Below are 27986 nucleotides of genomic sequence, written 5' to 3' on the forward strand. Positions count from 1 at the left end.
TGGCATCCTCTCTGCAGGGTTCACCCCTCAGACGGTCCTCCCACTCTAACCTTTGCCCTTTCGAATTGCCTTGATCTTATCCCACCCTCCCGAGCTCTGTTTAAAGTCCAGCTGCCAGGGAACACACAGCTTGAGTGTCGCAGATAATCGCCTCCTGGAGCCGTCTGACATCTGTGGGCCAGAGGCTGAGGTTTGAGGAGAGGCCGCAGACCCTGCCTGGACAGCATGAAGCTGGCCTCGGGCTTCTTGGTTTTGTGTCTCAGCCTGGGGGCAAGCCGGGTTCAGAGCGACACCAGCCCCGAGGCAGAGGAATCCTACTCTGACTGGGGCCTTCGGAAACTCCAGGGCAGCTTCGAATCAGTCACCAGCTACTTTGATTCCTTTCAGGAGCTCCTGGGAGGGAAAGATGGAGTCTGTCAGTACAGGTGCCGGTACGGTGAGTGCCAGTTTCTCTTCATGTCGATACTGTCACTTGGCGGTGGGGTGCGGGCATGGCTGGGACAGCTGATACAGGACCCCTGTCCCTGTTCACAGGTGGGACAAACAATATACAGAGCCCACCGTGATGTTTCAAATGAACAGCAAATAATTTGTGTATCCAGTATAGTATTTGGGACACAATGCTGACAGTTTTGGTTTCTACCTGACATACAAATTTCTCTCAACTTCCTGTATTTCATGTGACAAACCTACTCCATGGAGTTTTTTTGTTTTTGTTTTCTGGGCCACAACTGGCAGTGCTCAGGGCTTACTCCTGACTCTGTGCTCACAGATCACTCCTGGCCATGGCTTGAGGACCATATGGAGTGATGGGATTTGAACCTGGGTTGGCTGCAAGCAAGGCAAGTGCCTTGCCCTTTGTGATCTCTCTCTGGCCTCCGTGGAGCTTTCGTTTTGTGCGTTTTTTTTTTTGGGGGGGTGGTGGTTGGTGCCACACCCACTGGTGCTCAGGGGCTACTCCAACTCTGTACTCAGGAATTACTCATGGTGGTGCTCAGGGAACCATATTGGATGCCGAAGACTGAACCTGGGTCCGCTGTATGCAAGGCAGATGCACTTCCCACTGTGCTATCACTCCTGCCCCTCCATGGATAATTGAATGACTGGTCGACTGTGGCTGTGAGGCAGGAACTTAGGATAAGGCAGTGCAGGGTGTGGAAAGAGTAGGAGAATCCTAGGGTCATACAGAGGATGTAGAGGCCTGGGCAGTAGTACAGAATTTAAAGTGCTTGCCTTAAAAGTCCCGCTCAATCCCTGACACCACGTATGGTCTCCTGAGCACCACCAGGAGTGCCCCAAGGCTCACAGCCAGGAGTAATCCCGGAGCCTTTCTCAGTATGGCCCAAAAATCAAGAAGAGAGAGAGAGAGAGAGAGAGAGAGAGAGAGAGAGAGAGAGAGAGAGAGAGAGAGAGAGAGAGAGAGAGAGAGAGAGAGAGAGAGAAAGAAAGAAAGAAAGAAAGAAAGAAAGAAAGAAAGAAAGAAAGAAAGAAAGAAAGAAAGAAAGAAAGAAAGAAAGAAAGAAAGAAAGAAAGAAAGAAAGAAAGAAAGAAAGAAAGAAAGAAAGAGAAAGAGAGAGAAAGAGAGAAAATCCTGTCAGGGGCTGAGTGGATTTCCCATTCACACGGGGCTAACCTCACTTCCTAACCTCCACCTTCTAGTCTCCTTCTCTGAGATGGGCCGTGAGCATAGCGGCAGTTGGGTTCTGGAGGTTGTCAGCTGCCGGGGCTCTGTCAGGGTGAGTGGTGGGCTCATCCGCTCCCTATGGGGCACTCTGGATGAGACTCGGCCCGGCGCAGAGTCTGGAGGCATCTCTGCAGCTTGTTGCTCTTTCGAGAGTTTCTTTGTGAGTCTCCCCATCCTTCTCTGAGAGGCATCAGCTGGCCCATCTCTCCCGGGGTGGCCCACCCTGCTGTCACTGCCCCATCCGCAATGGCAGTCCTGGTGGGTGGGGGAGAGGCTAGTGGCCACCCCTCGGCTGTCCCTCAGTTCAGGCCTGATGCCAGGTGTAGGAAGTGGGTACATGGGAACTGGGGCCTGGCTCTCCGGGGGTGTCCATGTGCCATTTCTTCCTTCACTCTGCCTCAGAAGCCAAGCTGACTGGAGCAGAGAGCCTGGAGCACGCCTGGGCAGAGCGGGGCGGGCAGTGAGGGGTTGGCGGTGACTACAAACAGGAGAGTGCTCTGAAAGCAGACCCAGGCCGAGGCCACCGTACTCTGATCATCGCATCAAAGGCCTCATCACAGGATTGAAGGCAGAACTGGTGAGTCTAGTTCAGCAGGAAAACACCTCGGACCTATTTTCTCCAAATGCTGCTCAGGGAGGTCTCAGTGTCCAGAGAAACTTCAAAAAGCTGCATACTGGCTGACTTAGTTCAAGTTCCCCTCACTTTCCCCATCTAGCAGCAGAAGTGGGCTAAGCTGAGAGTGAGGAGACAGTGAATAACCACTGCAGCCCGTTCTTCCCAGACCAAGAGTCTCACAGCGGGAAATCTGCCTCCCAGGGCCCATTGAGAAAGAAAGTGGATCTCTGTGGGTCTGCTGGGCCGGGCGGGGAAGGGCTAAGGACCTTCAGCTGCCTGAGCCTCCCAGGTGCTCTTTCCTTCCTAGAGTCATAGAAAACCTTTGCCTGGGGGTTAGATAACAGCAGAAATGGTGTGTGTGTGTGGGGGGGGTGCTTAGGGGCTATTCCTGGCTGTGCTTCAGGGATCCACAGAGGCAGAAAGGCAGCTGCCTCACCCCTGTCTCTCTTGGGAACTCCCAAGAGATGTTCAGTAGGTAGGCCCCCGTGGCAGTTCTCCACCAACCAGGTGTGCTGTTCAGTGCACAGGCCAAGGTCTAGATGCTGCTTGGCCCTAAGGCTTGGGCCCTCCCTCCCCACTCCCGCCTTTCCCCCTCCCCCACCCCAGTGCTGCACCCAGCAGTGCTTGGGGGATCCTAAGCACAGCACAGGCAGAGGGCAGGGCTGGTTGAGAAAAATAAGAACCAAACCTTCAACCTTCTCCAGAAAGCAGTACGGAAAACATCAGTTACTGCCAGTAGCCACTGATGGGGACTGTCAGCAGAGACTGCAGGGAGGCAGAGCGGGCCTGCATGGAAGACACCCAGGATACAGGGGTGATGCGCTATCTTGGAGCCCCAGGGAGCCCTTCAGAGAACTTGAGGCACCAAATCTTCTCAAGCTGAGTCTGAAGCCCCCAGAACTCACCGGGTCTCTGCTCTCTCTCAGTCTGCGCGGTGACCCCTCTCGGCCTCTGCTTCTCTCTATAAAGCCGCTGGCCGCGCGGCCCGTTGTGTAGACAGGGTCTGTGCACGCAACACAGGCCAGGTGTGAAGAGGTTCAGGGACGCAGGTTTTAAAGCTCCGTTTTCTGGTGTGTTTCTGCAGTTGGAACATGAAATGCAGGTGCTCTGTCATGAATGACTTTGTGAATCACGACGAGTAAAATCTTTAAAGTAATCATAATCATAATACTAATAAGGCAAAGCACATTTTTCTGGACTTTAAATCACTCCACCTTCCCAGCCTGCTGCCAGTGTGGCCCCGCCCCCTCCAGTGATGGGCAGGTCTCCAGACAGCATCCAAGTTCCCAGGTGGCCATTGATGCTGCTGGTCTGAGACCTACTTTGAGGAAGGAGAAAACAAAAATCTGCTTTGAGAACAGCAATCTTCTTTTTCAAAGAAGCAAATTCACATAATTAGAATGCAAGAAAAAGGTTATTTCATTAGGTATTGCTGTGTTTCATTAGGTATTGCTGTACTAAATGTCGTTTGGTTCAATGTTGTTTTGTCAGTGATCAGAAAGAATAAACCACGAGGAACAAAAGGACTTTTGTGGGTTTGGGGCCACACCCAGCAGTGCTCAAGGGTGCGGGGTCTCTCCTGCAGTGCTCAGGGGGACTGGGCAGGTAAAGCCCCTAGCCTCTGTACTTTCTCTCTGAAATCTTGGAGCAAATCTTCTGAACCTGGCAACCTGTGCTTTTCCTGGGAAAGAATTCACAGCCTGGAAAAGAAAGTAGCTGGTGGCTTCTAGCCGAGATTGTTCTCAAGCTAAGGTGACCAATTATCTTCATTCCCCAGGGTTCCCGGGTGTTGAGACTTGGGAAAACAGGAACAGTCCCACACGAACAGGACAAACTGGCCCTTGACCCCCAGGCAGTCAGTCGGTTTCAGAAACTGAGAGTTCGTTGCTTCAGGAAATTGTGCTTGACCCGCTTGGTTTCTCAAGACGAGAAAAGACATTTAACAATCCGGGGGGGGGGGGGGGGTTGGGGGGCTCCTTCCTGGTCCTGCTGGAGCTCAGCGCTGCCCCTTTGGCAGCCCAGGCCGGAGACTGGACACACCCGCCCAGGGAGACTTGACCCTTGGCTTGGGTTCAGAAGTCCCAGTCACTTCTACTGTCCTTCTCGGTGACGCAACAGAGACGGTTGGGCAGCGTGCACGCTGCCGAGCGTGACTCAGACGCGGGATTCCCAGCTGAGGCGCCTCCTGAACTTCCGCCTGCGTCCTTTGATATGTGCCCTAAGGATTTTATGATGTCTCTCTTCAGAAAATTTAATTTATTAATTTGCCAGAGGCCACACCTGGCTGTGCTCAGGGCTTAGTCCTGGCCCTGACTTCAGGGATCACACCTGAAGGGCTCAGGGCCAGGGATCAAATCTCCGGCGGCCTTGTGCTAAGACACGCACCCTGCTCATTAGACTCTCTCTGGCTCCCAGAAAGTTTTGATTTTTATAACATCAGATCCATCTTTTTTTTTTAAATCGTTTATTCTGCCTTCTGAATTTTTTGTCATGTTCAGAAAATTGTTTTCTTCAAGATGTGAACAACGTTCTGCTATTCTTTTTTCCCAAGAGTTGTCATAGTTAATACGTTACAGGTGTCCACTCGAACAAATTGATGAACAATGGGACAACAGTGCTACAGTGCATATCGAGGCAGGCTGGGAGGTTGGAGGGAACCTAGTGAACCTTGTTGGAGGAACACTAGTGAACGGAAGGTGACACTGGTGGTGGGATCAGTGTTGTAACATCAGCCTAAAACTCTATTACGAACACATTTGTAAATCATGGTGCCAATTTTTAAAAAAAATTTTTTTTGAAAGAAGCATCCACTAAAAATCAGGTCTGCCGAGAGGGAAGTCTGAAGGGGAGGGTCACTGGAGGTCTCTGGGGGACAGAGACCGGCACTCTGGTGATGGGTGGGTGTTGGAATTATGTGCAATGGGAAACACCAAAAACATTAATGTAAATCATAGAATATCAGTCAATAAAATTTAAAAAATAAAGAGCTGGGATGTGGCTCAAGTGGCAGAGCACAAACTGAGTGTATGTGAGGCCCCGAGTCCCATCCCTGACACCACCTCAACTCTCTGGCACAGCACCACTGGGCATGGCTCTATCCCCTCGGACCCAGGTGTGGCCTAGGTAGAAAGAACCATGTGTATACTCTACACAAATGGAAGAATAGGAATTTATTTATTGCTATTTTTGTATGTGCGAGGCAAGCACCCTACCTGCTATATTATCTCTGGTCCAAGAATCAGAATTTATACTGCCAGACAGCTGTGAGCAAGTCAGGCTGAAAAACTGAGAAATTAACTAATACAGTTGTTTTAATTATCCCAAAATGTCTAAAACTACAGCAAAAGGATTTGGAAAAAACTGTTCTCTAGTACATGACCTAGTGCAACAGAAATTCCTTCAGAAATACAAGTCCTCATTAAAAAAAATATATGCCATGTGAAAAAACTAATCCTTCATGAGGGAGAGTTAAGGAGTACTTAAAAATGAAACCATTAGTATCCCTAGGATTGGAGAGAGTAATATACAACATCACAATAACAATCGAAAATACGAACAAAATATAAAATAAGAACCAGAAAACATGAAACAAGCATACTTCAATGAAAATTAATAAGAATTTCAAAGAATCAGAGAATCAGGTGGTTGGGAGATAGTTGTGAGGGCTGGAGTGGATGCCTTGCATCACAAGCCCTGAGCTGGACCCCTGAAAAAGAAAAAGGTAACAACAATCCCTAGAAAATAAAAACATTAAAAATAAACCCAAATTAATCAATCTGGAGACCATTTGTATTATGAAACATAGATTTGCTTAAGTTCTTCAAAATTCAGTATAGAGAGAAGAAAAGGACGACGAGAGGGTAAGACATACATGAAGGATAGTATAAAACAGACTCACGATTCACGAAAGGCCTAGAAGCAGAAACTAGAGAGAAGAAGGGAAAATTCAGACACTGGCTGTGAATTTTCTAGAAGTGAAAGAAATGTAACCCTTCAGATTGCTCTAAGCAGGTTAAGGTGTGCCAACGATGTAGATGACTGCAGTGAAGCTGTGGAATCCTCTTGGAATGCTGATGGGAACTGTAAAGTTGTGCAGCCGTCAAGGAAAATAGTCTCATTGTTCTCAGAAAGTTAATCACAGGCCTGGAACAATTCTACAGTGAATAGGGTCTTTGCCTTGAATGCAGCTGACCTGGGTTCAGTCCCTGGCACCACATACAGTCCCCCAAGTCCTGCCAGAAGTGATCGCTGAGTGGCAAGCCAGGAGTAATCCCTGAGCACCACTGAGTGTGACTCAAAAGAAGGAAAAGAATTCTTCCAACTATGGTACATCTACACAGTGGAATACTATGCAGCCATGAGTGAAAAAAGAAGTAATGATGTTTGCTTATAAATGGATGGGCATGGAGAGTATCATGCTTAGTGAAATGTGTCAGAGGGAGAGGGACAGTCATAGAATGATCCCACTCATTTTCAGGATATAAAAGAAACACAGTATGAGAATAATATCAAGACAATAGAAATGAAGGCCAGGAGGACTCGATGGTTGGAAGCTTGCCAGAGGGAAGGGGTGTGGTTAGGACAGAGAAGGACATAGGACATGGTAGATAGAGATCATTATATAGTGATAGTTGGAAATGATCACTGGACAAGAACTGGGTGCTGAAAGGAGGTAAAGTGATCTACATGAAACCCTTCCAGTAACAGTTTTGCAAACCACAGTGCCTGAAAGGAAAAAAGGGGAGGGGAGGAGAAAGAAGAAAAGTGTCCACCATAGAGGCAGGCTGGGACTGGGGTGGGAGGGAAACTGGGGACAATGGTGGTGGGAAATGTACAATGGTGAATAATAATTAAATAATTTTTTTAGGGGCTGGAGCAATAGCACAGTGGGTAGGGCATTTGCCTTGCACGCAGCCGACCCGGGTTCGATTCCCAGCATCCCATATGTTCCCCTGAGCATGACCAGGGGTAATTCCTGAGTGCAGAGCCAGGAGTAACCCCTGTGCATTGCCAGGTGTGACCCAAAAAGAAAATAAAAATATATTTTTAAAAAGAATTCTCCCAGGACCACAGTAAGAGAAACAACCCAATTACAAAATGAACAAAAGGCGTCCTGGTAGGCTGGGAGAGAGCTGGAGTGTGGGCACACATGGGGCTAGCACAGGACTTCATGGTCCGTGCTTGTCTCCATGTGGTCGCCCGAACACTGCTGAGTGTAGCCCTGGGGGTCCCCAGCACCTCTGTGCTGAGCAGCAGCCCATGCTGGGCTCGAGTACGGAACTGTCCAGCTCAAACGGGCCCCTGGTCTCCCTGAACACTGCTTGAGAGCCCCCACCCCCGCCCCTGAAGTTTTTTTTTTTTAGTGAGTCACAGTGAGGGTACAGTTACAGATTCACACCTTTTTGTGCTTGTTTTTCCCTCATGCAATGTTCGAGAGCCCATCCCTCCACCAGTGTCCATTCTCCACCACCAATGAACCCAGTATCCCTCCCACCCCTCTATCCCATCCCTTCTGCCCCACCCCGCCTCTGTGGCGGGGCATTCCAATTTGTTCTCCCTCTCTCCTTTTGGGTGTTGTGGTTTGCAATAGGAGCACTGAGTGGCCATCGTGTTCAGTCTCTAGTCTACTTTCAACACGCATCTCCCTCCCCGCACAGGATCTCCAATCACATTTTACTTGGTGTTCCCTTCTCTATCTGGGATGACTTTCCCCCAGCATGTGAGGCCAGCCAGCTTCCAAGCTATGGAGCCAACCTCCTGGTATTATATACTACTATTCTTGCCACCCCGAAGTCTTAATAGATACCTGCCCAAAGAATACGAATGGGTGAACAATGAGCACATGTAAAGACACTAAAAGGATTAGTCATTAGGGAATTGCAAATCAAAACTGTCAGATGCCTCTTGGATACAATCAAAAGTGAACTACGACCAAGTACTGGCAAGAATTAGGAGCATCGGAATCCTGCCATGGGCTGATGGAATATAAAATTGTGCTACTACTTTGGTGAACAGTATGTCAGTTCATCCAAATGTCAAGCACAGCCATTATGTGATACAGAAATGGAAAGATGAAAATGTATTGCCACTACAAAACCTATATTCGAAAATTTGTGATAGCATTCTTCATTACAGAGCTCACAGGGAGACAACCCAAATGTCCTTCATAGTTTCTGGTAATAAAGATTAAAAACTGATGTATATTCCAACATGAATGGACCTTGAAAACATTATACTAAGTGCAGAACTCAGATACAAAAGGTTATCTATCATATATATTTTTTAAATGTGAAATGTCCAGATAAGGCATATTGAAAGAGACAGAAAGTCAATTTGTGGCTGTCTAGGGTTGGGAGAAGTGTAGATGGAAAATGACTGCCGAAGGGTGTGGGGTGTCTTTGGGGGATGATAAAAGCATCCTCAAATTAGTTTGTGGTCATAGTCTCAAAACTGTGGGTCTGCTGAAGCCCAGTGAATTGTATACATTAAATGGTTGAATGTAGAGCTTGTGAATCATGTGTCAGTAGAGCTGCCATAGAGAAACAGTTTAGTGACAGAGAGCTTCCAAATACAATGGTAACCACAGTGCTTCTATACTGTTGAACAGTAAGTTTCCTCTAAGCTTCACAGATTGCAATATCGTTTTTGACTGGCACAGTTTCTGAGGCTCAGGAAACCTACTGTGGCTTTCCTGGGTAGTTCTGGCGGGGTTGTGGTCAGATGTGCACCCGCCTCAGTCTCTGAATTCAGATGAGAGCTGGAGGCTGTCTGCAATCCCAGACCGTCAGGAGGGGGCTTCATTCTTTACTGCATGAACCTTTCACAGGGCTGTTTATGACCTGGCTTTTCAAGCATACTTCCCACCCAAGAAAAAAAGGGAGTCCAAAACAGGAGTTTAGTCTTTGATAACCTCATCTGGGAAGAAACATACCTCTCCTTATGTGGCGATCACTCGGTCAACCCTGGGATAGTACATGACTACTAACTCAGGAGATGGGAATTATTGGGTGCCATCTTAGATCACAATATTATATACAGAGCAACAAATACCCAAATTAACTGTGGCAGAGACCATATTGTCCACTAATCCCCCCCATATATTTTAGGGTCATAAGCTCCTCCTCCCAATTTTATTATTTTTTCATGGTAGGCACATCTTGTAGTGCTCAAGGCTTACTCTTGGCTCTGCACTCAGGGATCACTTCTAATGGTGCTCCAGGGACCATATGAGATACCAGGGATTAAACCCAGGGCAGCTGTGTGCAAGGCAAACGCCCTGCTGGCTGTGCTATTGCTCTGAATACCCTCCTCCCAATTTTAGGATGGGCTTCATTTCTTAGCTCACCTTTGCAACTAACTGTTGCGTTTGATTAAGGTCTGACCAAAGGGAAATCAGAGGAAGGGCGGATGGAGTGTGTTCACTAGAGAGGCCTCTGAGTCTCGTGCTGGGAAGAACCCAGGGCCTCACACAAGCCAGGTCTGAGCCGTGTTCCCAGCCCCTATTCTGATTTCTGGGGTGCAGATATGTCTGCTGAAGTGTCAGCTTGGGACCATGGGAGTCAGGGCTACAGTGTAGTGCTGGTACAATCAGAAAATTAAGAACTGCCTTGGTTCCAGAAAAAAGCAGATTTACCATATCAGCCTTATGATCTTCGCATCTGGTGGTTAGAAATATTCCTTTTATTTTGTTTTGTTTGGAAGTCATATCCGACAGTGTTTGGGGTTACTCCTGGCTCTGTGTTGGGGATCATGTGGTGCCAGGGGTTGAACTGGGGTCAGTTGCATGCAAGACAGGCACCTTAACCCCTGTACTAGCTCTCTGGCTCTTTCTGAGATGTTCTATCTTGTTTAAGTATCTGAACAATACACTATGTAGGAGATAGAGTGAATAGATGGAGCAAATTATTGTGCTTGATTTAAAAACAGATATCTAAGAAAATACAATTAATACAGATATGCTATATCTGTATTCATGAAGTCAGATTAAGAGGTGCCTTCACAACTGGACAACCACATGCAAAAAAATGGGTTTAGACCTTGACCTGACACCATGCACAAAAGTCAGATCAAAATGGATTAAAGACCTCAACATTAGACCACAAACCATAAGGTACATTGAAGACAAGGTCGGCGAAACCCTCCACGATATTGAAGATAAAGGTATCTTCAAAGGTGACACGGAACTAAGCAATCTAGTAAAAACAGAGATCAACAAATGGGACTACATTAAACTAAAAAGCTTCTGCACCGCAAGAGATACAGTGACCAGAATCCAAAGACTATCCACAGAATGGGAAAGGATATTTACACAATACCCATCAGATAAGGGGTTGATATCAATGGTATATAAAGCACTGGTTGAACTCTACAAGAAGAAAACATCCAACCCCATCAAAAAATGGGGCGAAGAAATGAACAGAAACTTTACCAAGGAAGAAATACGAATGGCCAAAAGGCACATGAAAAAGTGCTCTGCATCACTAATCATCAGAGAGATGCAGATCAAAACAACTTTGAGATACCACCTCACACCACAGAGACTAGCACACATCCAAAAGAACAAAAGCAACCGCTGTTGGAGAGGATGTGGGGAGAAAGGGACCCTTCTTCACTGCTGGTGGGAATGCCGACTGGTTCAGCCCTTCTGGAAAACAATTTGGACGACTCTCAAAAAATTAGATATTGAATTCCCATTTGACCCAGCAATACCACTGCTGGGAATATATCCCAGAGAGGCAAAAAAGTACAATCGAAACAACATCTGCACATGTATGTTCATCGCAGCACTGTTTACAATAGCCAGAATCTGGAAAAAACCCGAATGCCCCAGAACGGATGACTGGTTGAGGAAACTTTGGTACATCTATACAATGGAATACTATGCAGCTGTTAGAAAAAAGGAGGTCAAGAATTTTGTAGTCAAGTGGATGGGCATGAAAAGTTTCATGCTGAGTGAAATGAGTCAGAAAGAGAGAGACAGACATAGAAAGATTGCACTCATCTATGGTATATAGAATAACAGAGTGGGAGACTAACACCCAAGAACTGTAGAAATAAGTACCAGGAGGTTGACTCCATGGCTTCGAGGCTGGCCTCACATTCCGGGGAAAGGTCAACTCAGAGAAGCGATCACCAACTACATTGTGGTCGAAGGCCATGTGGGGGAAGGGAGTTGCGGGCTGAATGAGGGCTAGAGACTGAGCACAGCGGCCACTCAACACCTTTATTGCAAACCACAACAGCTAATTAGAGAGAGAAAACAGAAGGGAATGCCTTGCCACAGTGGCAGGGTGGGGTGGGGGGGAGATGGGATTGGGGAGGGTGGGAGGGACACTGGGTTTACGGGTGGTGGAGAATGGGCACTGGTGAAGGGATGGGTTCCCAAACTTTGTATGAGGGAAGTATAAGCACAAAAGTGTATAAATCTGTAACTGTACCCTCACGGTGATTCTCTAATTAAAAATAAATAAATTAAAAAAACAACAAAAAAAATAATAATTAATGGTAAAAAAAAAAGAGGTGCCTTCAGTCTATAAATTCAATACATTTGCAATAAAATTATTGACAACTATCCCTTGCAGAACTTACAAAGTTGACTCTAAAATTTGTACATTAGAAAAAGAAAAGATCCAAGAAAAAAAAATATCAAGACAATTTTGAGGAATAAAGACAGGTTTAAAAGCATAGGCTTACTGAAAGGAAATCTTTTGCTGTGCAGAGCTTTTTTGTTTGATGTAATCATGTTTGTTTAATTTTGCTTTTGTTCCCTTTAACATAGGAGTTCAATCTTTGAATATACCATCAGAGTCAAATTATGGAATGCCGTGACCATGTTTTATTCTGTGTTTTCTGTAGTTTTGGGTCTACCTCCAAGTTTTTCATCTACTTTGAATTAACTTTTATGCACAATGTGAGATAGTGATGCTGTTTCTTTCCTTGGCATGTGGCTATTCAGTTTTCCCAATACCATTTATTGAAGAGATTTCTATTCTCCCTTTAGTGTTCTTGGTTCCTTTATCACAAAAGAGCTATTTAAATGTGTGAAGAATTCAGTCAGGGATTTCAATTATATTTCACTGATCTGTGTGTCTGTTATTATTCCAATACCACGCTCTTTGTACTATGATTGCATTGCAAAACAGTTTGAAGTCAGGGACTATAATTCCTCCATTCTACCTCAGAATGGCTTTGACTATTCCAGGTCTTTTGCTGTTACATACTAATTTTAGTAAAGTTTGTTCTATTTCCTTGAAGAATATCACTGAGACTTTGACAGGGATTTCATTGAACAATACAATGCCTTGAGCAGGATGGATTCTCATAAACATAAAATATCTTCCTATCTCCTTGTAGCCTCTGTTTTATCAGTGACATAATTCTTGGGGTTCAAGTGATTCCTCCTCTTATGTTAAATTTAGAAAGGAAGCCTCGTGCACTGTTGAGAAAGTAAATTGGTTCAGCTGAGGTTGAAAAACAATGCTGAGGTTTCTCAAAATATTAAAAATAAAACTGCTATATGGACCAGCAATTCCACTTCTAGATATCAATTCAAAGACATCAAAGGCATGAATTCAAAAAGATATATGCACACCTGTGTTTATTGCTGCTCTTACAATAGCCAAGATATAGTAACAGTCCTAATGACAATGCTTCTAAGGATGGATAAGTGGATAAGTAAATTTTGGTTTTTTATATACATAGTAAAATATTAATCAGCAATAAGAAAAAAGAAAACCTCACATTTTGCAAGAATATGAGCAGAACTGGAGGAGGTGAGACTAAAATAAGTCAGAAGGACAAAGACAAATATTGGATGATCTCATCTATGTGTGGGAAATGAGAGAAACAAAGCAGAGTAACAGACAAAACAAAATGAAGCAAACCTTGTACTCAGACCACAGAACTAAGGTAACCACAAATGAACAAAGGCGGGGATTTTGAAGTGGGGAGGAGACCCAATGGGCTGTGGTGGAGGGAAGGATATTGGTTCTTTGGTGGTAACTGTGGCATGGGAACATAAATTTCAAAGGGGTGTGATATTATACTTCTAAATCATTTATGATCATGTAAACCAATGTTCCCACAATAAAAAATTTAAAGAAATAAATGCAAAAGAGGTTTAAAAGAATAGAAAAAAACACCTTGAGAGTGTTTGCTTTTGCAAACCACTTTTCCTTCCAGGTTATACTCTAAAGAAAACATTAGAATTATTTATAAACAATCATAACATTGGTAGTGGGAAATGTACACTGGTAAAGGGATGGGTGCTGGAACATTGTATGATTGCAACCCAATCATGAACAACTTTGTAATTGTGTATCTCACAGTCATTCAATAAAAAAATGGGAAATAATTTTATCTCATTAAAAATTATTGAAATAAATTGTGACAATATTGTTAGTGCATGAAGCATGAGGCAAAATGATCACACAAAAAATTTGAGATTCAAAGGGAAAGAGCATACTGTTCTGATGATCACCCTTTTCTAATATCATTATCTCACCATCTTAGGTAACATCTTGGGTAACATCATTACCTCCTGTTTTGAACATGAATACCTGGTAAAAGACAAAGACTTATCTGTAAAGGGAAAATTGCATGCATGCTCAGGTCATTTTCACTTTATGGATGTTTACAAACTCTAAACCTGTCATCCCTCATGCTTCTCTCCTCTCTTTCCCCTGCTAGGAAAGGCACCGATGCCCAGACCTGGCTACAAGCCTCAGGAGCCTAATGGCTGCAGCTCCTATTTCCTGGGCCTCAAAGTACCAGAAAGTGTATGTATGCCTTCTTTTCTTTTTTTTTAGGAGGGATGGTTGTTTGGCCGCACCTGGTGGTTCACAGGGATCACTCCTAGCAGTGCTCAAGAGACCATCTGTGGTGGTGGGGGTTGAACATGGGTCAGCCGTGTGCAAGGCAAGCACCTTCACCCCTGTACTATCTCTCCAAACCACTGCTGGTTTCTGAGTTGAGAGGTTTCAACTAAGCTTGAGCATAGATTATCACTGATAGAAATGGTTCACAACATCTGAAATATAATTGAATGATATAACAAAGCATTTTTTATATTGGATGAGGGAAAAGAGATACTTTTCAGATTCAAAGAAAGAATCTGCTTCCTTTCCTTGGAGACAGCTGTTCCTCAGAGAAGCTCCTAGTGTGGCGAACTTTGAAGTCACCATCACAAACATCTGTCAAACTCAGGAGATCAAACAGAAACTTCATCTGAAATAGATGTGACAAGTCTCACTTATTTAAATTAGATGGGCCTTTACAGTGATAAGCTAGAATTGTTACCCACCAGTGAGAACTGACTGTTCTAGCATCAGGAAGTTTGTGTTTTAGTTCATGTTGGTCATGTCAAATCAGCAATGTTTGAAGTTTAACCACAGAAATCTGCATAAATGCACGCACACACACATACACACACAACATATCCCTCCCACCCCCAAATTCCAGTAGGGGCTGGAGTGATAGCACAGTGGGTAGGGCATTTGCCTTGCATGCGGTTGACCCAGGTTCGATTCCCAGCATCCCTTATGGTCCCCTGAGCACGGCCAGGATTCATTCCTGAGTGTAAAGCTAAGAGAAACCCCTGAGCATCACTGGGTGTGACCCAAAAAGAAAAAACAAAACAAAACAAAAACCAAAACCCCAAATATCTAGTAGTGGGTAAAAGTTTATTATCACACAACTAATCAAATCTCAAACCATCAGCCTCCTATAAAAGCAAGTAATATACTTTTTTCAAGATTTCTTGGAAGACCTTTTATTAAAAAAACAAAACAAAACAAAACCAAAAAACATTTTCTTTTAGAAAAGAAGCTTTATCTAAAATGTAAGTAGAAGAATTTCATACTGAATCTATGAGTTTGTTTGTTTTCCTTTTTGGGTCACACCCGGCGATGCACAGGGGTTACTCCTGGCGGTGCTGGGGGACCATATGGGATGCCGGGGATCAAACCTGGGTCGACTGCGTGCAAGGCAAACGGCCTACGTGTTATACTATCACTCCAGTCCCATGAAGCTGTGAGTTTGACTTGTGTCTTAGGTTCTAAACTTTGCTTCTCTGATGATTCAAAGATTTTACTTTGCAAGAATTTTCTTAGCTGGGGCCAGAAATATAGTACAGAGGGTAGGGCATTTGCCTTGCTTGCAGCCGACCTGGGTTTGATCCCCAGCATCCCATATGGTTCCTCCAAGAAGCACTGCCAGGAGTAACCCCTGAGCATCGCTGGGTGTGCCCCCCCAAAAAACAAAAGCAATAATAAAAACTTTTTTTCTGGGCTGCATGTTTATTCTGCTAAATAAAATGCTGCTCACCCATGTGGGACTCTCTCTCTCTCTCTCTCTCTCTCTCTCTCTCTCTGTCTGTATGTGTGTGTGTGTGTGTGTGTGTGTGTGTGTGTGTGTGTGCATGTGTGCTGCAGTTTGTTGGGCTATCTCCAACCCTTGTGTAAGAAAAATAATCTTTTCTTCAAAACAATGTTCTTCTATTTGTCAGAAATTTATCTTAATACTTTTGTTAGATGGGACTGGAGCAATAGCACAGTGGGTAGGGCATTTACTTTGCATGCAGCTGATCCGGGTTCGATTCCTCCGCCCCTCTTGGAGAGTCTGGCAAGCTACCGAGAGTATCCTGCCCAAAGAGCCTGGCAAGCTACCTGTGGCGTATTTGATATGCCAAAACAGTAACAACAAGTCTCACAATGGAGACGTTATTGGTGCCCGCTCGAGCAAATTGATGAATAACAGGATGACAGTGCCACAGTGCTACTTTTGTTAGAAGAGGAAACCTGACTATTATCTAGACTTTTTCTTTCCTTTCTTTCCCTCCCTCCTCTCTCACTGTTCTTTCTCTTCTTTCTTTCTTTCTCTCTCTCTTTCTTCCTTTCTTTCTTTCTTCCTTCCTTTCTTTCTTTCTTTCTTTCTTTCTTTCTTTCTTTCTTTCTTTCTTTCTTTCTTCCTTCCTTCCTTTCTTTCTTTCTTTCTTTCTTTCTTTCTTTCTTTCTTTCTTTCTTTCTTTCTTTCTTTCTTTCTTTCTTTCTTTCTTTCTTTCTTTCTTTCTTTCTTTCTTTCTTTCTTTCTTTCTTTCTTTCTTTCTTTCCTTCCTTCCTTCCTTCCTTCCTTCCTTCCTTCCTTCCTTCCTTCCTTCCTTCCTTCCTTCCTTCCAGTCTTCCTTCCTTCCAGTCTTCCTTTCTTTCTTTCTTTCTTTCTTTCTTTCTTTCTTTCTTTCTTTCTTTCTTTCTTTCTTTCTTTCTTTCTTTCTTTCTTTCTTTCTTTCTTTCTTTCTTTCTTTCTTTCTTTCTTTCTCCTCTCCCTCTCTTCTTATTTTTGATTTTTGGGTCACAACCAGAAATGTTCAGGGGTCACTCCTGGCTATGTACTCAGGCATTACTTCCGGTGGTTCTTGGGACCATATAGGATGCCAGGAATTGAACCCAGGTCAGCCATATATAAGGCAAGAGCCTTATGTAAGGCAGGCGCCTTATCTGCTATATTATCTCTCCAGCCCCATTTTATTCCTTAATAACTAAATAGGGTCAGGATGTAGCTCAAAGGGCTATCACCTATTTCGCATGTGAAAGCCCCTAGGTTGATACCTCGTACTACATGGTTCCCTAAGCAATACTGGGAGGGGAGTCTCTCTTAGAAAACTGGGTCTGACCCCCAAACTGAAACAAACAAATAATATGTGCACATTTACATACATAAACACATCTGTATACTTAACTTATTAAAATATGTGTGCATAGATACCTAGCGGATGGAGAGAGCTCTAAGGTCAGGGCCACCTGCCTCCCATGCCAAGTCTGACTTTTGGCACTGGGAAGTTCCTGGTCCCTCCACCACCACCAGCCACATTGCTAGTCTAGCAATGGTCTTCCCAGCCACTGGCCAGGAGCTGCTGAGAGTTGCCACTGGACCTATGGGGGGTTTGAAGCCCTCTAATATATAAATGATGCCTTGTGGGAAGTTGCTCCTTCACCACTAAACCCCCAGCCTTGTTCAAATCTTCTCTCTCTCTCTTTTGGTTTTTGGGCCACAACCAGAAGTGCTCAGGAGTCACTTCTGGCTATGTACTCAGGAATTATTCCTGGTGGTACTCAGAGAATAGTATGGGACCATACAGAATGTGTCTGGACAGAGAAGAAAGAAATCCTTTAAAATACATTTGATGTTAGAGAAACCATATATTTATGGCTAATGTATTTTATTTCTTTTGGGAGTAATGTTATTTTATTTGTAGTATTGTTTAGATCTAGTTCAATAATTTCCAACTAGTTGAGCTGAATGAGAGTCTCTATACTCATCTAATTCTACTTACTTTCATTACAATATATTTTCAATTTTAGGGGTGAGGTCTGGAAAAGGCTTTACTTCAGGAAACAGATGGTGAGGATTAACACAGAACTGAAGAACCCAGGCTTTGCTCTGGCTAATGAATTACATTGTCTCTGATGCAATCATGTTTCGCCATTGTCTCTTCTCCTTTTCTTTCTGCTTCTCCTTCCCCTTTTTATTGTCCTTCATTTCTCCTCCCTTCTTCCCCTCCTCTTTCCCTTCTCCGTTCCTCCTCCCCATATTCCTTTCCACAATTTTCCTTCTAAGGTTATTTTTCCTTTTTTTTAGTTATTGAATCATTGTGGGATACAGTTACAAACTTTTCATGATTGAGTTTCAGTCATACAGTGATTGAACATCCATCCCTCCACCAGTGTGCATTTTCCATCACCAATTGTCCCCAGTATCCCTTACGCCACCCCACCCCGCCCCACCCCCTGCCTCTATGGCAGACAATTTCAGTAAGGGTATTTTTAACTGTCCACATTCTACTTTAGGTAGTCTTGACTAAAAGTTCAAATAATTGAACACATAAGGAGACTCAGGTAGGACCTCTGCTCCTTACTCTGTCCTCTGTGCCTGAAACAGATTTTCACAATTTCCATCCAAGCCCAAGTCTATATTGTCAGAAAAAAAATGAAAGATTCTAAGATGGTCTTTTAACAGACTTATATTGTTTCAATCTATCTTAAGCACTATACAACTCTCTTAATCATCTGTATCATGTTCCTTCCTCAAGAGTCTTTATCAAATCTAGTTACTTTGGGGGACTTGACATGACTAGATGGGACTTCCAAAGTAATCTGCCCTTCCCATTAAATGAAAATGTAGACATCCATCCATCCATCCATCCATCCATCCATCCATCCATCCATCCATTCATCGTATTTCCCTAGACCTAAAAAGGACTAAATAAATTGACATGCCCACATGTGATTATCTCATTAATTTTTTATCTTCTATATTTGAGAGCTACACTCACCTCTATAATTTTTCTTCAATCTTATTTCAAAACTCTTTTTAAGGGGCTAGAGAGATAGCAGAGTGCATAGGGTGTTTTCCTTGCACATGGCCTACCAAATTAATCTACAGAACCTTCTACGACCCTCTGAGCACCACCAGGAGTGATCTGTGAGCTTAGAGTCAGGAAAAAGCCCTGAATACAGCTGGTATGACACCAAAACCAAAATAAATGAAAATTTTCCCAAGAGAATAATAAGAAAAAAAAGGGTCATCCAGAGCTATTATACTCATAGCATCTCTCTGCTTGGAACTTTCTAGAACTGTCAAACTTCCTAAAAACTGATGTGTTCTGTTGAGTCATTGGTGCTTGTGAATCAGTTTGAATCCGCAACAGGAATTTAAGACCTGGCTAGTTACTATCAAAGTGGGAAAGGTTGCCTAGACTCATGGTCTATTATATGCGGAATCTTCTTCCTTCGCTTTTTCCCAGATGGACCTGGGCATTCCAGCAATGACCAAATGCTGCAACCAGCTGGATGTTTGTTATGACACTTGTGGTGCCAACAAGTATCGCTGCGATGCAAAATTCCGATGGTGTCTCCACTCCATCTGCTCTGACCTTAAGCGGAGTTTGGGCTTTGTCTCCAACGTGGAAGGTAGGGAGCTTAAGGACATTTCTTTGTGAATAAGTACTTCCGCTCCAGTTTTCACAGAGAAATATAGCCAAGACCCTTTTCCTCAAAGAGACTATTAGAACTCACTTAAATTTATAGAACACCGATGAGTGCAAGAAAGGATGAAGAGGGGCTGGGGATACACAGTTACAAAGCTGTTCAAAGGTTTCAGTCACAATATTCCAACACCCATACCTCCATTAGGCACATGGCTTTCCCTTCCGTGCAACTGACCTGCTCTAATATGTGGACTCTCATATAATGCCACCCCCCCAAACCCTCCCCAAGCACCATTGGAGCAACTTCAGAGTGGTGAGCCTAGAGTAGCCCCCAGGTACCACTGGGTGTGGTCCCCCAGTCCTCCTCCAAAATAAAGGGGAAAGAATGAAGAAAATTGTGGGCACTCCTTCACAAAAGTTCTTGCTGTCTTGCCCAGGAGCCTCTGGCACTGCTCCTGGAGGCTGTGGCTGCATTGCAGCCTTCCCAGTGATATAAAACTCTGCCCTTTAAGACCGGAACAAAGCATTGTCCATTGGCTTTGGTTATTCATTCCACTGTTGAATAATTTTCCATATCCAGAGTGGCTCTGTGCAGAACCCCTTGATTTGGTTTAAGCCCTTTTTATAAAAAAAAGTTTGTTCTAAATCAGGGGGAAAAATTCAGAAAATCTATTTGTGTTTGTATGAATTTCAATATACTTGAGGATAATTCTATTTAAATAAGTACTGTGTCCTCCAAATTCTAATTCTGGGTTCTTTTTTTGGGGGGGGTCACACCTGGCGATGCACAGGAGTTACTCCTGGCTCTGCACTCAGGAATTACTCCTTGCGGTGCTCAGGGGACCATATGGGATGCTGGGAATCAAACCCAGGTTGGCCGCGTGCAAGGCAAACGCCCTACCCACTGTGCTTTCGATCCAGCCCCGGTTCTTTTTTCTTAATTCGCCTTAGAAACACTCAAATTCTTTCATTTCTGAGGCTAGACCACTACATCCAGGGATGGGCATTAAATATTTTGAGAGGGTTAAGATTTGAAATCCAGGCTGATAAAGTGCTGACTCCGTGTCCCTGAGAAAAGCAGCAGTCAAAAGAATCCTAGATCTTTTTCATAGATCAATGTTTAGAGGTGGTCCTTGAGTAAATGTGTGAAGCTGGAAAGCATGAACATTCATAAGGCCTAGAGAGGGGGTTTCAGTCTTCTGTGCTCAGCACCAGGGCAAAAGCACCCACTGCCAGTCTAGGTCAGGAGAAGTTGCTTCCTCCAATTTGTGTCCTTATTGACTCTTTTGTTGTTGTTGTTTTAGGTTTTAATTATTTATTTTTAATGGAATCACTGTGAGATACACAGTTACAAAGCTGTTCATGGCCTGGTTTCAGTCACAGTATTCCAATGCCCATCCCTTCACTAGTCCACATTTCCCACCACCAATGTCCCCAGTTTCTCCCCTGCCTCTCCCCACTCCCTGCCCTTTCCCGCAGCCTGTATCTATGGCAGACACTTTCCTTCTCTCTCTCTCTCTCTCTCTCTCTCTCTGTCCATTTAGGGTTTGCAATACAGATACTGAGAAGTTATCATGCTTGTTCTTTTACCAATTTTCAGCACACAGTTCTAATCCAGAGTGATCATTTCCAACTATCTTTGTCATAGTGGTCCCTTTTCTATCACAACTGTCTTCATCCCCAGCACTCGAGGCAGGCTTCTATGACTCTTAAATACCTGTTTGCTCTCCCATTTGATCACTTACTGGAAATCCAATCTCTGGGTCCCATATAATCTATTCTCTCCATAAGGACCAATTGAATTTTTATACCACCCAAATCTGGTAATCGCCACCCTGTGTAAGTCCTTCTGTAAACTCCTCTTCCTTGGATGAGGAGCCAGTCTCTTTGAAAGGCACTCAAGTATATGTTTTACAGGTTCAATTATTTTTGTTGTTATTGTTTGTTTTGGGGCCACACCTGGCAATGCTCAGGGTTTCATCCTGGCTCTGAATTTAGGAATCACTCCTGGAGGTGCTCTAGGGACCATATGGGATGTGGGGATTGAACTTGCAAGTAAGCCATGTGCAAGGCAAGCTCCCTACCCACTGTACTATTGCTCTGGCCCCCTCAGGTTTGACACTGAACATTCCCTGAGTCTTACCCCAGCGAATGCCCTCAAGCACTGCTGGGTGTGACCCCTAAAAGAAACCCCATAACAATCCTTCCTTTCTCTGCCCAGCTCTGGACAACCACTAATTTGCTCCTTTAGATGTGCTTATTTTGCATTTGATGAAAGCATATGTTGTTTCCTATGAGATGGCCTCTTTCACTCAGCATCTTGTCACAAGTATTAGTATTTAATTTCATTTTTTTTAAGTAAACAGATTTTATTTAGAGGTTTTTGAGGGAAGAAGGAAGGGATAGATGGGAGAGAGAATAGTAAGAATAATGCGCTCAAGAGAGAACTCGAACTTCTCCAAGGTTGGAGAGAGCTCTACACACATCCTAGCTCTAGACACGAAAGCATGCAAGTACACATCTCAAGAGGGAAGATGCGGCAACACATATGCTCAGGCACCGCATGTGCTCAGCCACGTGGGCACAAGCAGCACATGGGCTCAGCCAGCATATGCACCTAATTCCATTTTTACTCCTGAACAATATTCCATTGGATGGATATAAGGTTTTTTTATTCACCAGTGGATAGAAAAAATGTTGGGTTGCTCCACCTTTTTTACTATTATGAATAATACGAATAAAATTAGTGACATGTTTTGTAGAGAATTTCACGTGAGGAGAAATTCGAAGGAGAATTTCTGGATTATGCTATAATTCTGTCTTTTCGTTCTTGAGGAACTGTTCACCCAAGCAGCTATACCATTTTACACTTCCACCAGCAATATGATGAGGTTCCCGTTTCTCCACATTCTCACCAAGACTTGTTATCTCTCTGATTGTAGACCTAGGTGGATATGAAATGTGATTTTGATTTGTGTTTCCTGATTGCTAATAACATTTACCTTATTGAACTAATAACCTTAATGTTCTTACTAGTCTTTGCATATCTACTATGGAGAAATGTCTATTTTTATCCTATGTTCTTTGAAAACTTGGGATATTTGTATTTTTACTATTAAGTTGTATGAATCCTTTACATATGTGAATGCAAATTTGTTATCAGATATAATCAAAACTTTTTTATCATCTTGTGTGTCTTAAAAAATTTTCCTGTTGATGTCATATGCAACGCAAAAGTTTCACATTTTGACCTGATTTGTTTTTGTTGTTTTTTTGAACTTCAGTTGTATTAAAGATGGCTTTGCCTAACCCAAGGTTACAAAGATTGACTCCTATATTTTAAAGTACACTACACATTTTTTTAAATTTTATTTTATTGAATCACCATGTGGAAAATTACAATGCTTTCAGGCTTAAGTCTTAGTCATACAATGCTGAAACAACCATTCCTTCACCAGTGCCCATATCCCACCACCGAAGACAAAAAAAACAACAACACAGTACACCTCCCATCCCACCCACCCACACACCCCCCTCCCGCCTTGTAACTGATAAATTTCACTTTACTTTTTATTTACTTTGGTTACATTCAATATTTCAACACAAACCTCACCATTATTATTAGGAGCACCCCACTAGAGTCAGACCTGTTGTGAAGAGAAATGAGGTTTTGTATTTCTGTACTTTAACAACTAAGTCCAGGGAGATTTCTTCCGGATATTCGATCATTGCAAGCTTGTAAACCCCATCTGTGGTCGTCATAATATGGCGTCCCCACACCCTTCATCCCCTGGAAGGGACAGGCGAGAGAGAGAAATACCTTTCCCCTCCTGGGTGGGCATGGGGTCGCGGCTTAGTTCTCTGGCTGGAGACAATCTGCAAGGAGCTGCCCATGTTGAAGTTGGTTCAGCTGGGTCTGGATTCACGCTCGTGCAGCTTCGGAGGAGCCGCACGTGCGTGCAGCCCCCGGGGTCACATCTCGGCAGCGGTGGGAGGGGCCGGTGCCTCCCACCTTCCCAAGAGCACCCTCACGCCCTTTTGCTGCAGTTTTTGTCGTAAAATCCCATCTGTGGTCGTTAGAATATGGCGTCCCCACGCCCTTCATCCCTGGGAAGGGACAGACGAGAGAGAGAAATTATACTACACATTTTTTAGTTAATTTCTGTGTATGGTGTATAAGTGAAGTCCACTTTTCTTCTTTTCTGTACAGATGTATAATTGTTCCAGTACCATTTGTTGAAAAGGCATCAAATTGTCTTTGGACCCTTATCAAGACTCAATTGGCCATAAGTGCAGAGTTTAGTTCTAGATGCTCAGTTCTATTGATCTGTGACTGTACTGAATTGTATTGTTAGAGTTTTATAGTAATTTTTGAAATTGGGTAGTGTACTTCAATATTGTTATTTTTCAAGACTTTTTGTGTTACTCTAGATCCTTTATATTTCTAAAATTTAAATTTTAGATTTAGTTTGACAAGATCTTCAAGAGCTGGCAGTTGGAGTCTTGATAGAACTTTTGCTTAATATGTATATTCATTTGAGGACAATTGCTGTAGCACTGTAGCACTGTCATCCTGTTGTTCATTGATTTGCTCGAATGGGCACCAGTAATGTCTCCAATGTGAAACTTGCTGTTAATGTTTTTTGCATATTGAATTGGTCAGAATGATAGCACAGCGAGTAGGGCTTTCCCCTTGCACGCAGCCAACCCGAGTTTGATTCCTCCGCCCCTCTTGGAGAGCCTGGCAAGCTACTGAGAGTATCTCATCCTCACAGCAGAGCCTGGCAAGCTACCTGTGGCGTATTAGATATGCCAAAAACAGTAACAACAAGTCTCACAATGGAGATGTTAATGGTGCCCACTGGAGCAAATCAATGAGCAACAGGATGACAGTGATACAGCATAACATTAATGTCTTCCAATGAGATTTTAGTTTTTAGAATAGAAGTCATGTCTCCTTTATTTGCAAGTTCCTTATTCTTTCTTATGGTATTGCAAATGGGATTTTTGTGTTTTGTTTTGGGGCCATATCCAGTGATGCTCAGGGCTTACTTCTGGCTCTGTGTTTAGGAATTACTCCTGGCAGGGTTCAGGGGAGTTTTTGGGGTGCTAGGTATTGAGCCTGTGTTGGCTGTATGCAAGGAAGGACCTTACCCACTGTACTCTATGGCCCCAGAATTGTTTTCTTAATTTCATTTTAACAGAGAAATGCAATTGACTTTTGCATATTAGTGTTTTAAATTTTTATTTTGTTCTGTTTTTGTTTTGGGGTCACACCTTGTACTGCTCAGGGACCACTCCTGGCTCTGCTGTCAGGAATTAATTCTGGTGGTGCTCAGGTGACTACATGGGTTGCCAGATCAGCCATGTGCAAGGAAAGTGCCCTACCACTGTATTATCTCCCTGGGCCCTTAAATTTTTATTTTACTTTTTTTGTTTTTAAATCACAGTCAACATTCATCTTCTTTTTCTCTCTTGACATAACTGAGTAGTGTTCTGTCTCCATCTAAAACTGCCTTTATGAAATTGATCTTGGTCACCTGTTTGAGAACTGTACCTTTTGGTGTTCACTTCTTGCTTTCAAAAATTCTCTCTCATTCCTCAAAATAAGTGTAAAAATCCTTCCTTGGCCCATATTATCCGCCAATATGTCTCTATTTCTTTTCGTCACAGTTAGATTTCTTCACTTCCATGGCTGGAGCGATAGTACAGTGGGGAGGACGTTTGCCTTGCATGCAGCTGACCTGGGTTCAATCCCCAGCATCCCATCTGGTCCCCCAAGCACCTCCAGGAGTAATTCCTGAGTGCAGAGCCAGGAGTAACCCCTGAGCATCACCAAATGCTACCCAAAGTAACAACAACAAAAAATTTCTTCACATCTGAACTGATTTTGAGAGATAGAGAATGTTTCTGAATTCAATTAAACTCAGAACTTTTCCTAAAGTCTTGCATATTGAGTTTTAATTTTAGCCAATTAATATTAATATCCTTATTTTTTCTTGGGCCGCACTCAGCAGTGTTCAGAGGTTACTCCTGGCTCTTCACACAGGAATTATTCCTGGAAGTGCTGAGTGGACCATATGTGATGCTGGAGATTGAACGTGGGTCCATTGCATGCAAGGCAAATGCCCTACCCATTGTATGTCACTCCACCCCTTCCTTTTCAATTGAATACCATTTATTTTTTTAATACCATTTCTTTCCCTTGTCTAATTACCCAGGCTAACATTTCCCATGAAATATTGAATAGTAGCAGCAAAGCAAGCATTAAAACCTTGTTCCTGGTCTTATGAGAAAAGCCCTTAGCCTTTCACCACTAAACACAGTTGTTAATTGTTAATTGTGCTCTCTTGCAGATGGCTTTTATATTGCAGTACTCTTCTATTTCTAGTTTGTCTTAATCATAAAATTTTTGGCTTTTTCCTACATCATTATGAGATAATATTTCAGCTTTTGTCTTTAATTCTATTGGCACAGTATATTAAAAAATTTTTAAAAATAGTAAACCAACTTTGTAGTCTTATGATAAATCCTTCTTGCTCATGATGCAATCCCTTTAATATACTGCTGGATTTAGTTTGTTAGTATTTTGTTGAGACTACAACTCATAGTTTGTTTTTCTTATGATGTCTTTGTTTTGCTATCAGAGAACTGAACTCATAAAATAAGCCGAGAAATGATCCCTCTTGACTTAATTTTTGGAGGGGTTTGGAAAGGACTGGTATTCATGGTTTCTTTAAATGTTTGGTAAAACTTACCATTGCATTCATGTAGAACTGAATTTTGTTCTGGAAGATTATAATTACAAATTCAAATGTGAATGAGTAGCTCTATTTATATTCTCTAGCATTCTTCTATTCTTGTATTGTTCCATTTATCTTTTCTATTCTTCTTGAGCCATTTTAAGTAGTTTATATTTTTTAGGGTTTTAATTCAAAATGAGTTATATAATTTTTGACACATAGTTGTTATGTCTATAATTCTTTCTTTTTCTGTAAGATCAGTAGTGATGGCCAGATTTCATCCCTAAATTTAGTCATTTGAATTTTTAAATTTTTTCTAGCTGAACGTTTATCAATTTTGTTGCTCTTTTCAAAGAATTAACTTAAAGATATTCACATCACTCTTCAAGGTACAAAATTCAGTTCTTTCTCATATGTTCAGAATAACTAGTTTAACACTAATAATCTAATTCCAAAATATTTTATTAGCTTCCAAAGGAATTCCATACCCATTGATAATCATTATAGCCCTCCACCCACAGTCCCAGCAATAAGTAGTTTACTTTCTTGCTATGATTTTGTCAATATGAGTTCCTATAAAGGTAGGTCTTTTGTGTGTTTCTAAGATTCATTCATATTGAAGCATGTGCTTCATTTTCCTGATAATTATAGAAGGTTAAAGTTCTAGAACCATTACCAAAAAGGGACAGAAACCTTTCTATGGACTCCCTACTGCCCCAGAGTGGAACATGACTGTTTTTCTGACTCACTTCATCCAAACTCTCCGATTCGGGGATCTCTTTGGTCTCTGTATTCCTGATGCCTATTGGAAGGGCTGAGTAACATATCCTAAACATTCTCATTTTTTCAAGGAATGAGTGGTTACTCACCCCACACTTGAATAGGGAAAGCTAGAAGAAACAAATTGTATCTGAGGGAAATTTTTTTATTTTGGTTTTGGGCCACAGCTGGCTGTGCTCAGGGCTGAGTCTTGGCTCTCTATTAAGGAATCACTCCTGGTGAGCTCAGGGGACCAAATGGGGTGACAGGGATCGAACCCAGGTAGAGCACATACAAGGCAAGTGCTCTAACCACTGTAGTATCACTCTTGCCCCACTCAGGGAATACTTCTGAAAAAAATGATTATGGTATGAGAAATTCTGATTACTAAACACCATTTGACTGGGAACCCTTACAAGGAGAGGAAACCACCTCATATACTTTGTTTCCTGGGTTGGGCTGGAGCTTCTCTGAAAGAAGCTTCTCTTAAATGTTTGTTTTCTTTTGCATTCTAGCTCTGGAGGATTCTGTCCTCTGGCTAGCATGACTTCCTTAGAAATACATTTCTGGGGCTGGAGTGATTTTATTTCTTTATTAATGCACAATGGGTAGGGCATTTGCCTTGCATGCGGCCGACCTGGATTTGATTCCCAACATCCCATATGGCCCCCCTGAGCACCACCAGGAGTAATTCCTGAGTGCACGAGCCAGGAATAACCCCTGAGAATCACCAGGTGTGACCCAAAAAGCAAAAAAAAAAAAAAAAAAAAAAAAAAAAAAAAAAAAGAAAAAAGAAATACATTTCTTCTTCAAAAGGACTCTTACTCTTTGAGGCAATCCATCCTTTTTGTATCTAACTTTCAATTAACCTTCATATTTCTGTCTTTTTCAAGCAGCCTGCGACTCTTTGGCCGACACTGTCTTTAATGCGGTGTGGACTCTGGGCTGCCGGCCCTTCATGAACAGTCAGCGGGCAGCCTGCATCTGCGCAGAGGAGGAGAGAGAAGAGCTCTGAGGAAGAGGAGATCGCTTCCTGGCCTTGAGTGGCACCACAGACACCATCTCTGAGATGGCAGTGTGGCAGAGGCATCGCATCCTTCCCTCCGGGTGGGACTTCCCCAAACAGAGGAAGAAAAGACCCTACACCCCAGGAGCCAGTCCTGTCCACGGAAGAGAACTGAACAAAAGACATGGAGTGGTTTG

The 27986-nt window shown here is 43.1% G+C and overlaps 1 protein-coding gene across 2 annotated transcripts; it reads left to right on the forward strand.

The window, feature by feature from the left end:
• Positions 1–225: 225 nt before the first annotated feature.
• On the forward strand, positions 226–27986 carry PLA2G12B (phospholipase A2 group XIIB). Of its 2 annotated transcripts, none has more exons than XM_004615469.2 (4): positions 226–436; positions 13989–14077; positions 19099–19264; positions 27677–27986. In XM_004615469.2, the coding sequence occupies exons 1-4, from the start codon at positions 226–228 to the stop codon at positions 27796–27798; spliced, it is 588 nt and encodes a 195-aa protein (XP_004615526.1). In that variant the 3' UTR covers positions 27799–27986. The 2 variants fall into 2 exon arrangements, with proteins under 2 accessions (XP_004615526.1, XP_004615527.1); XM_004615470.2 differs by having other exon boundaries at positions 27680–27986.

This window comes from Sorex araneus, chromosome 3, assembly GCF_027595985.1.
Source record: "Sorex araneus isolate mSorAra2 chromosome 3, mSorAra2.pri, whole genome shotgun sequence".
Taxonomy (NCBI): Eukaryota; Metazoa; Chordata; class Mammalia; order Eulipotyphla; family Soricidae; genus Sorex; species Sorex araneus.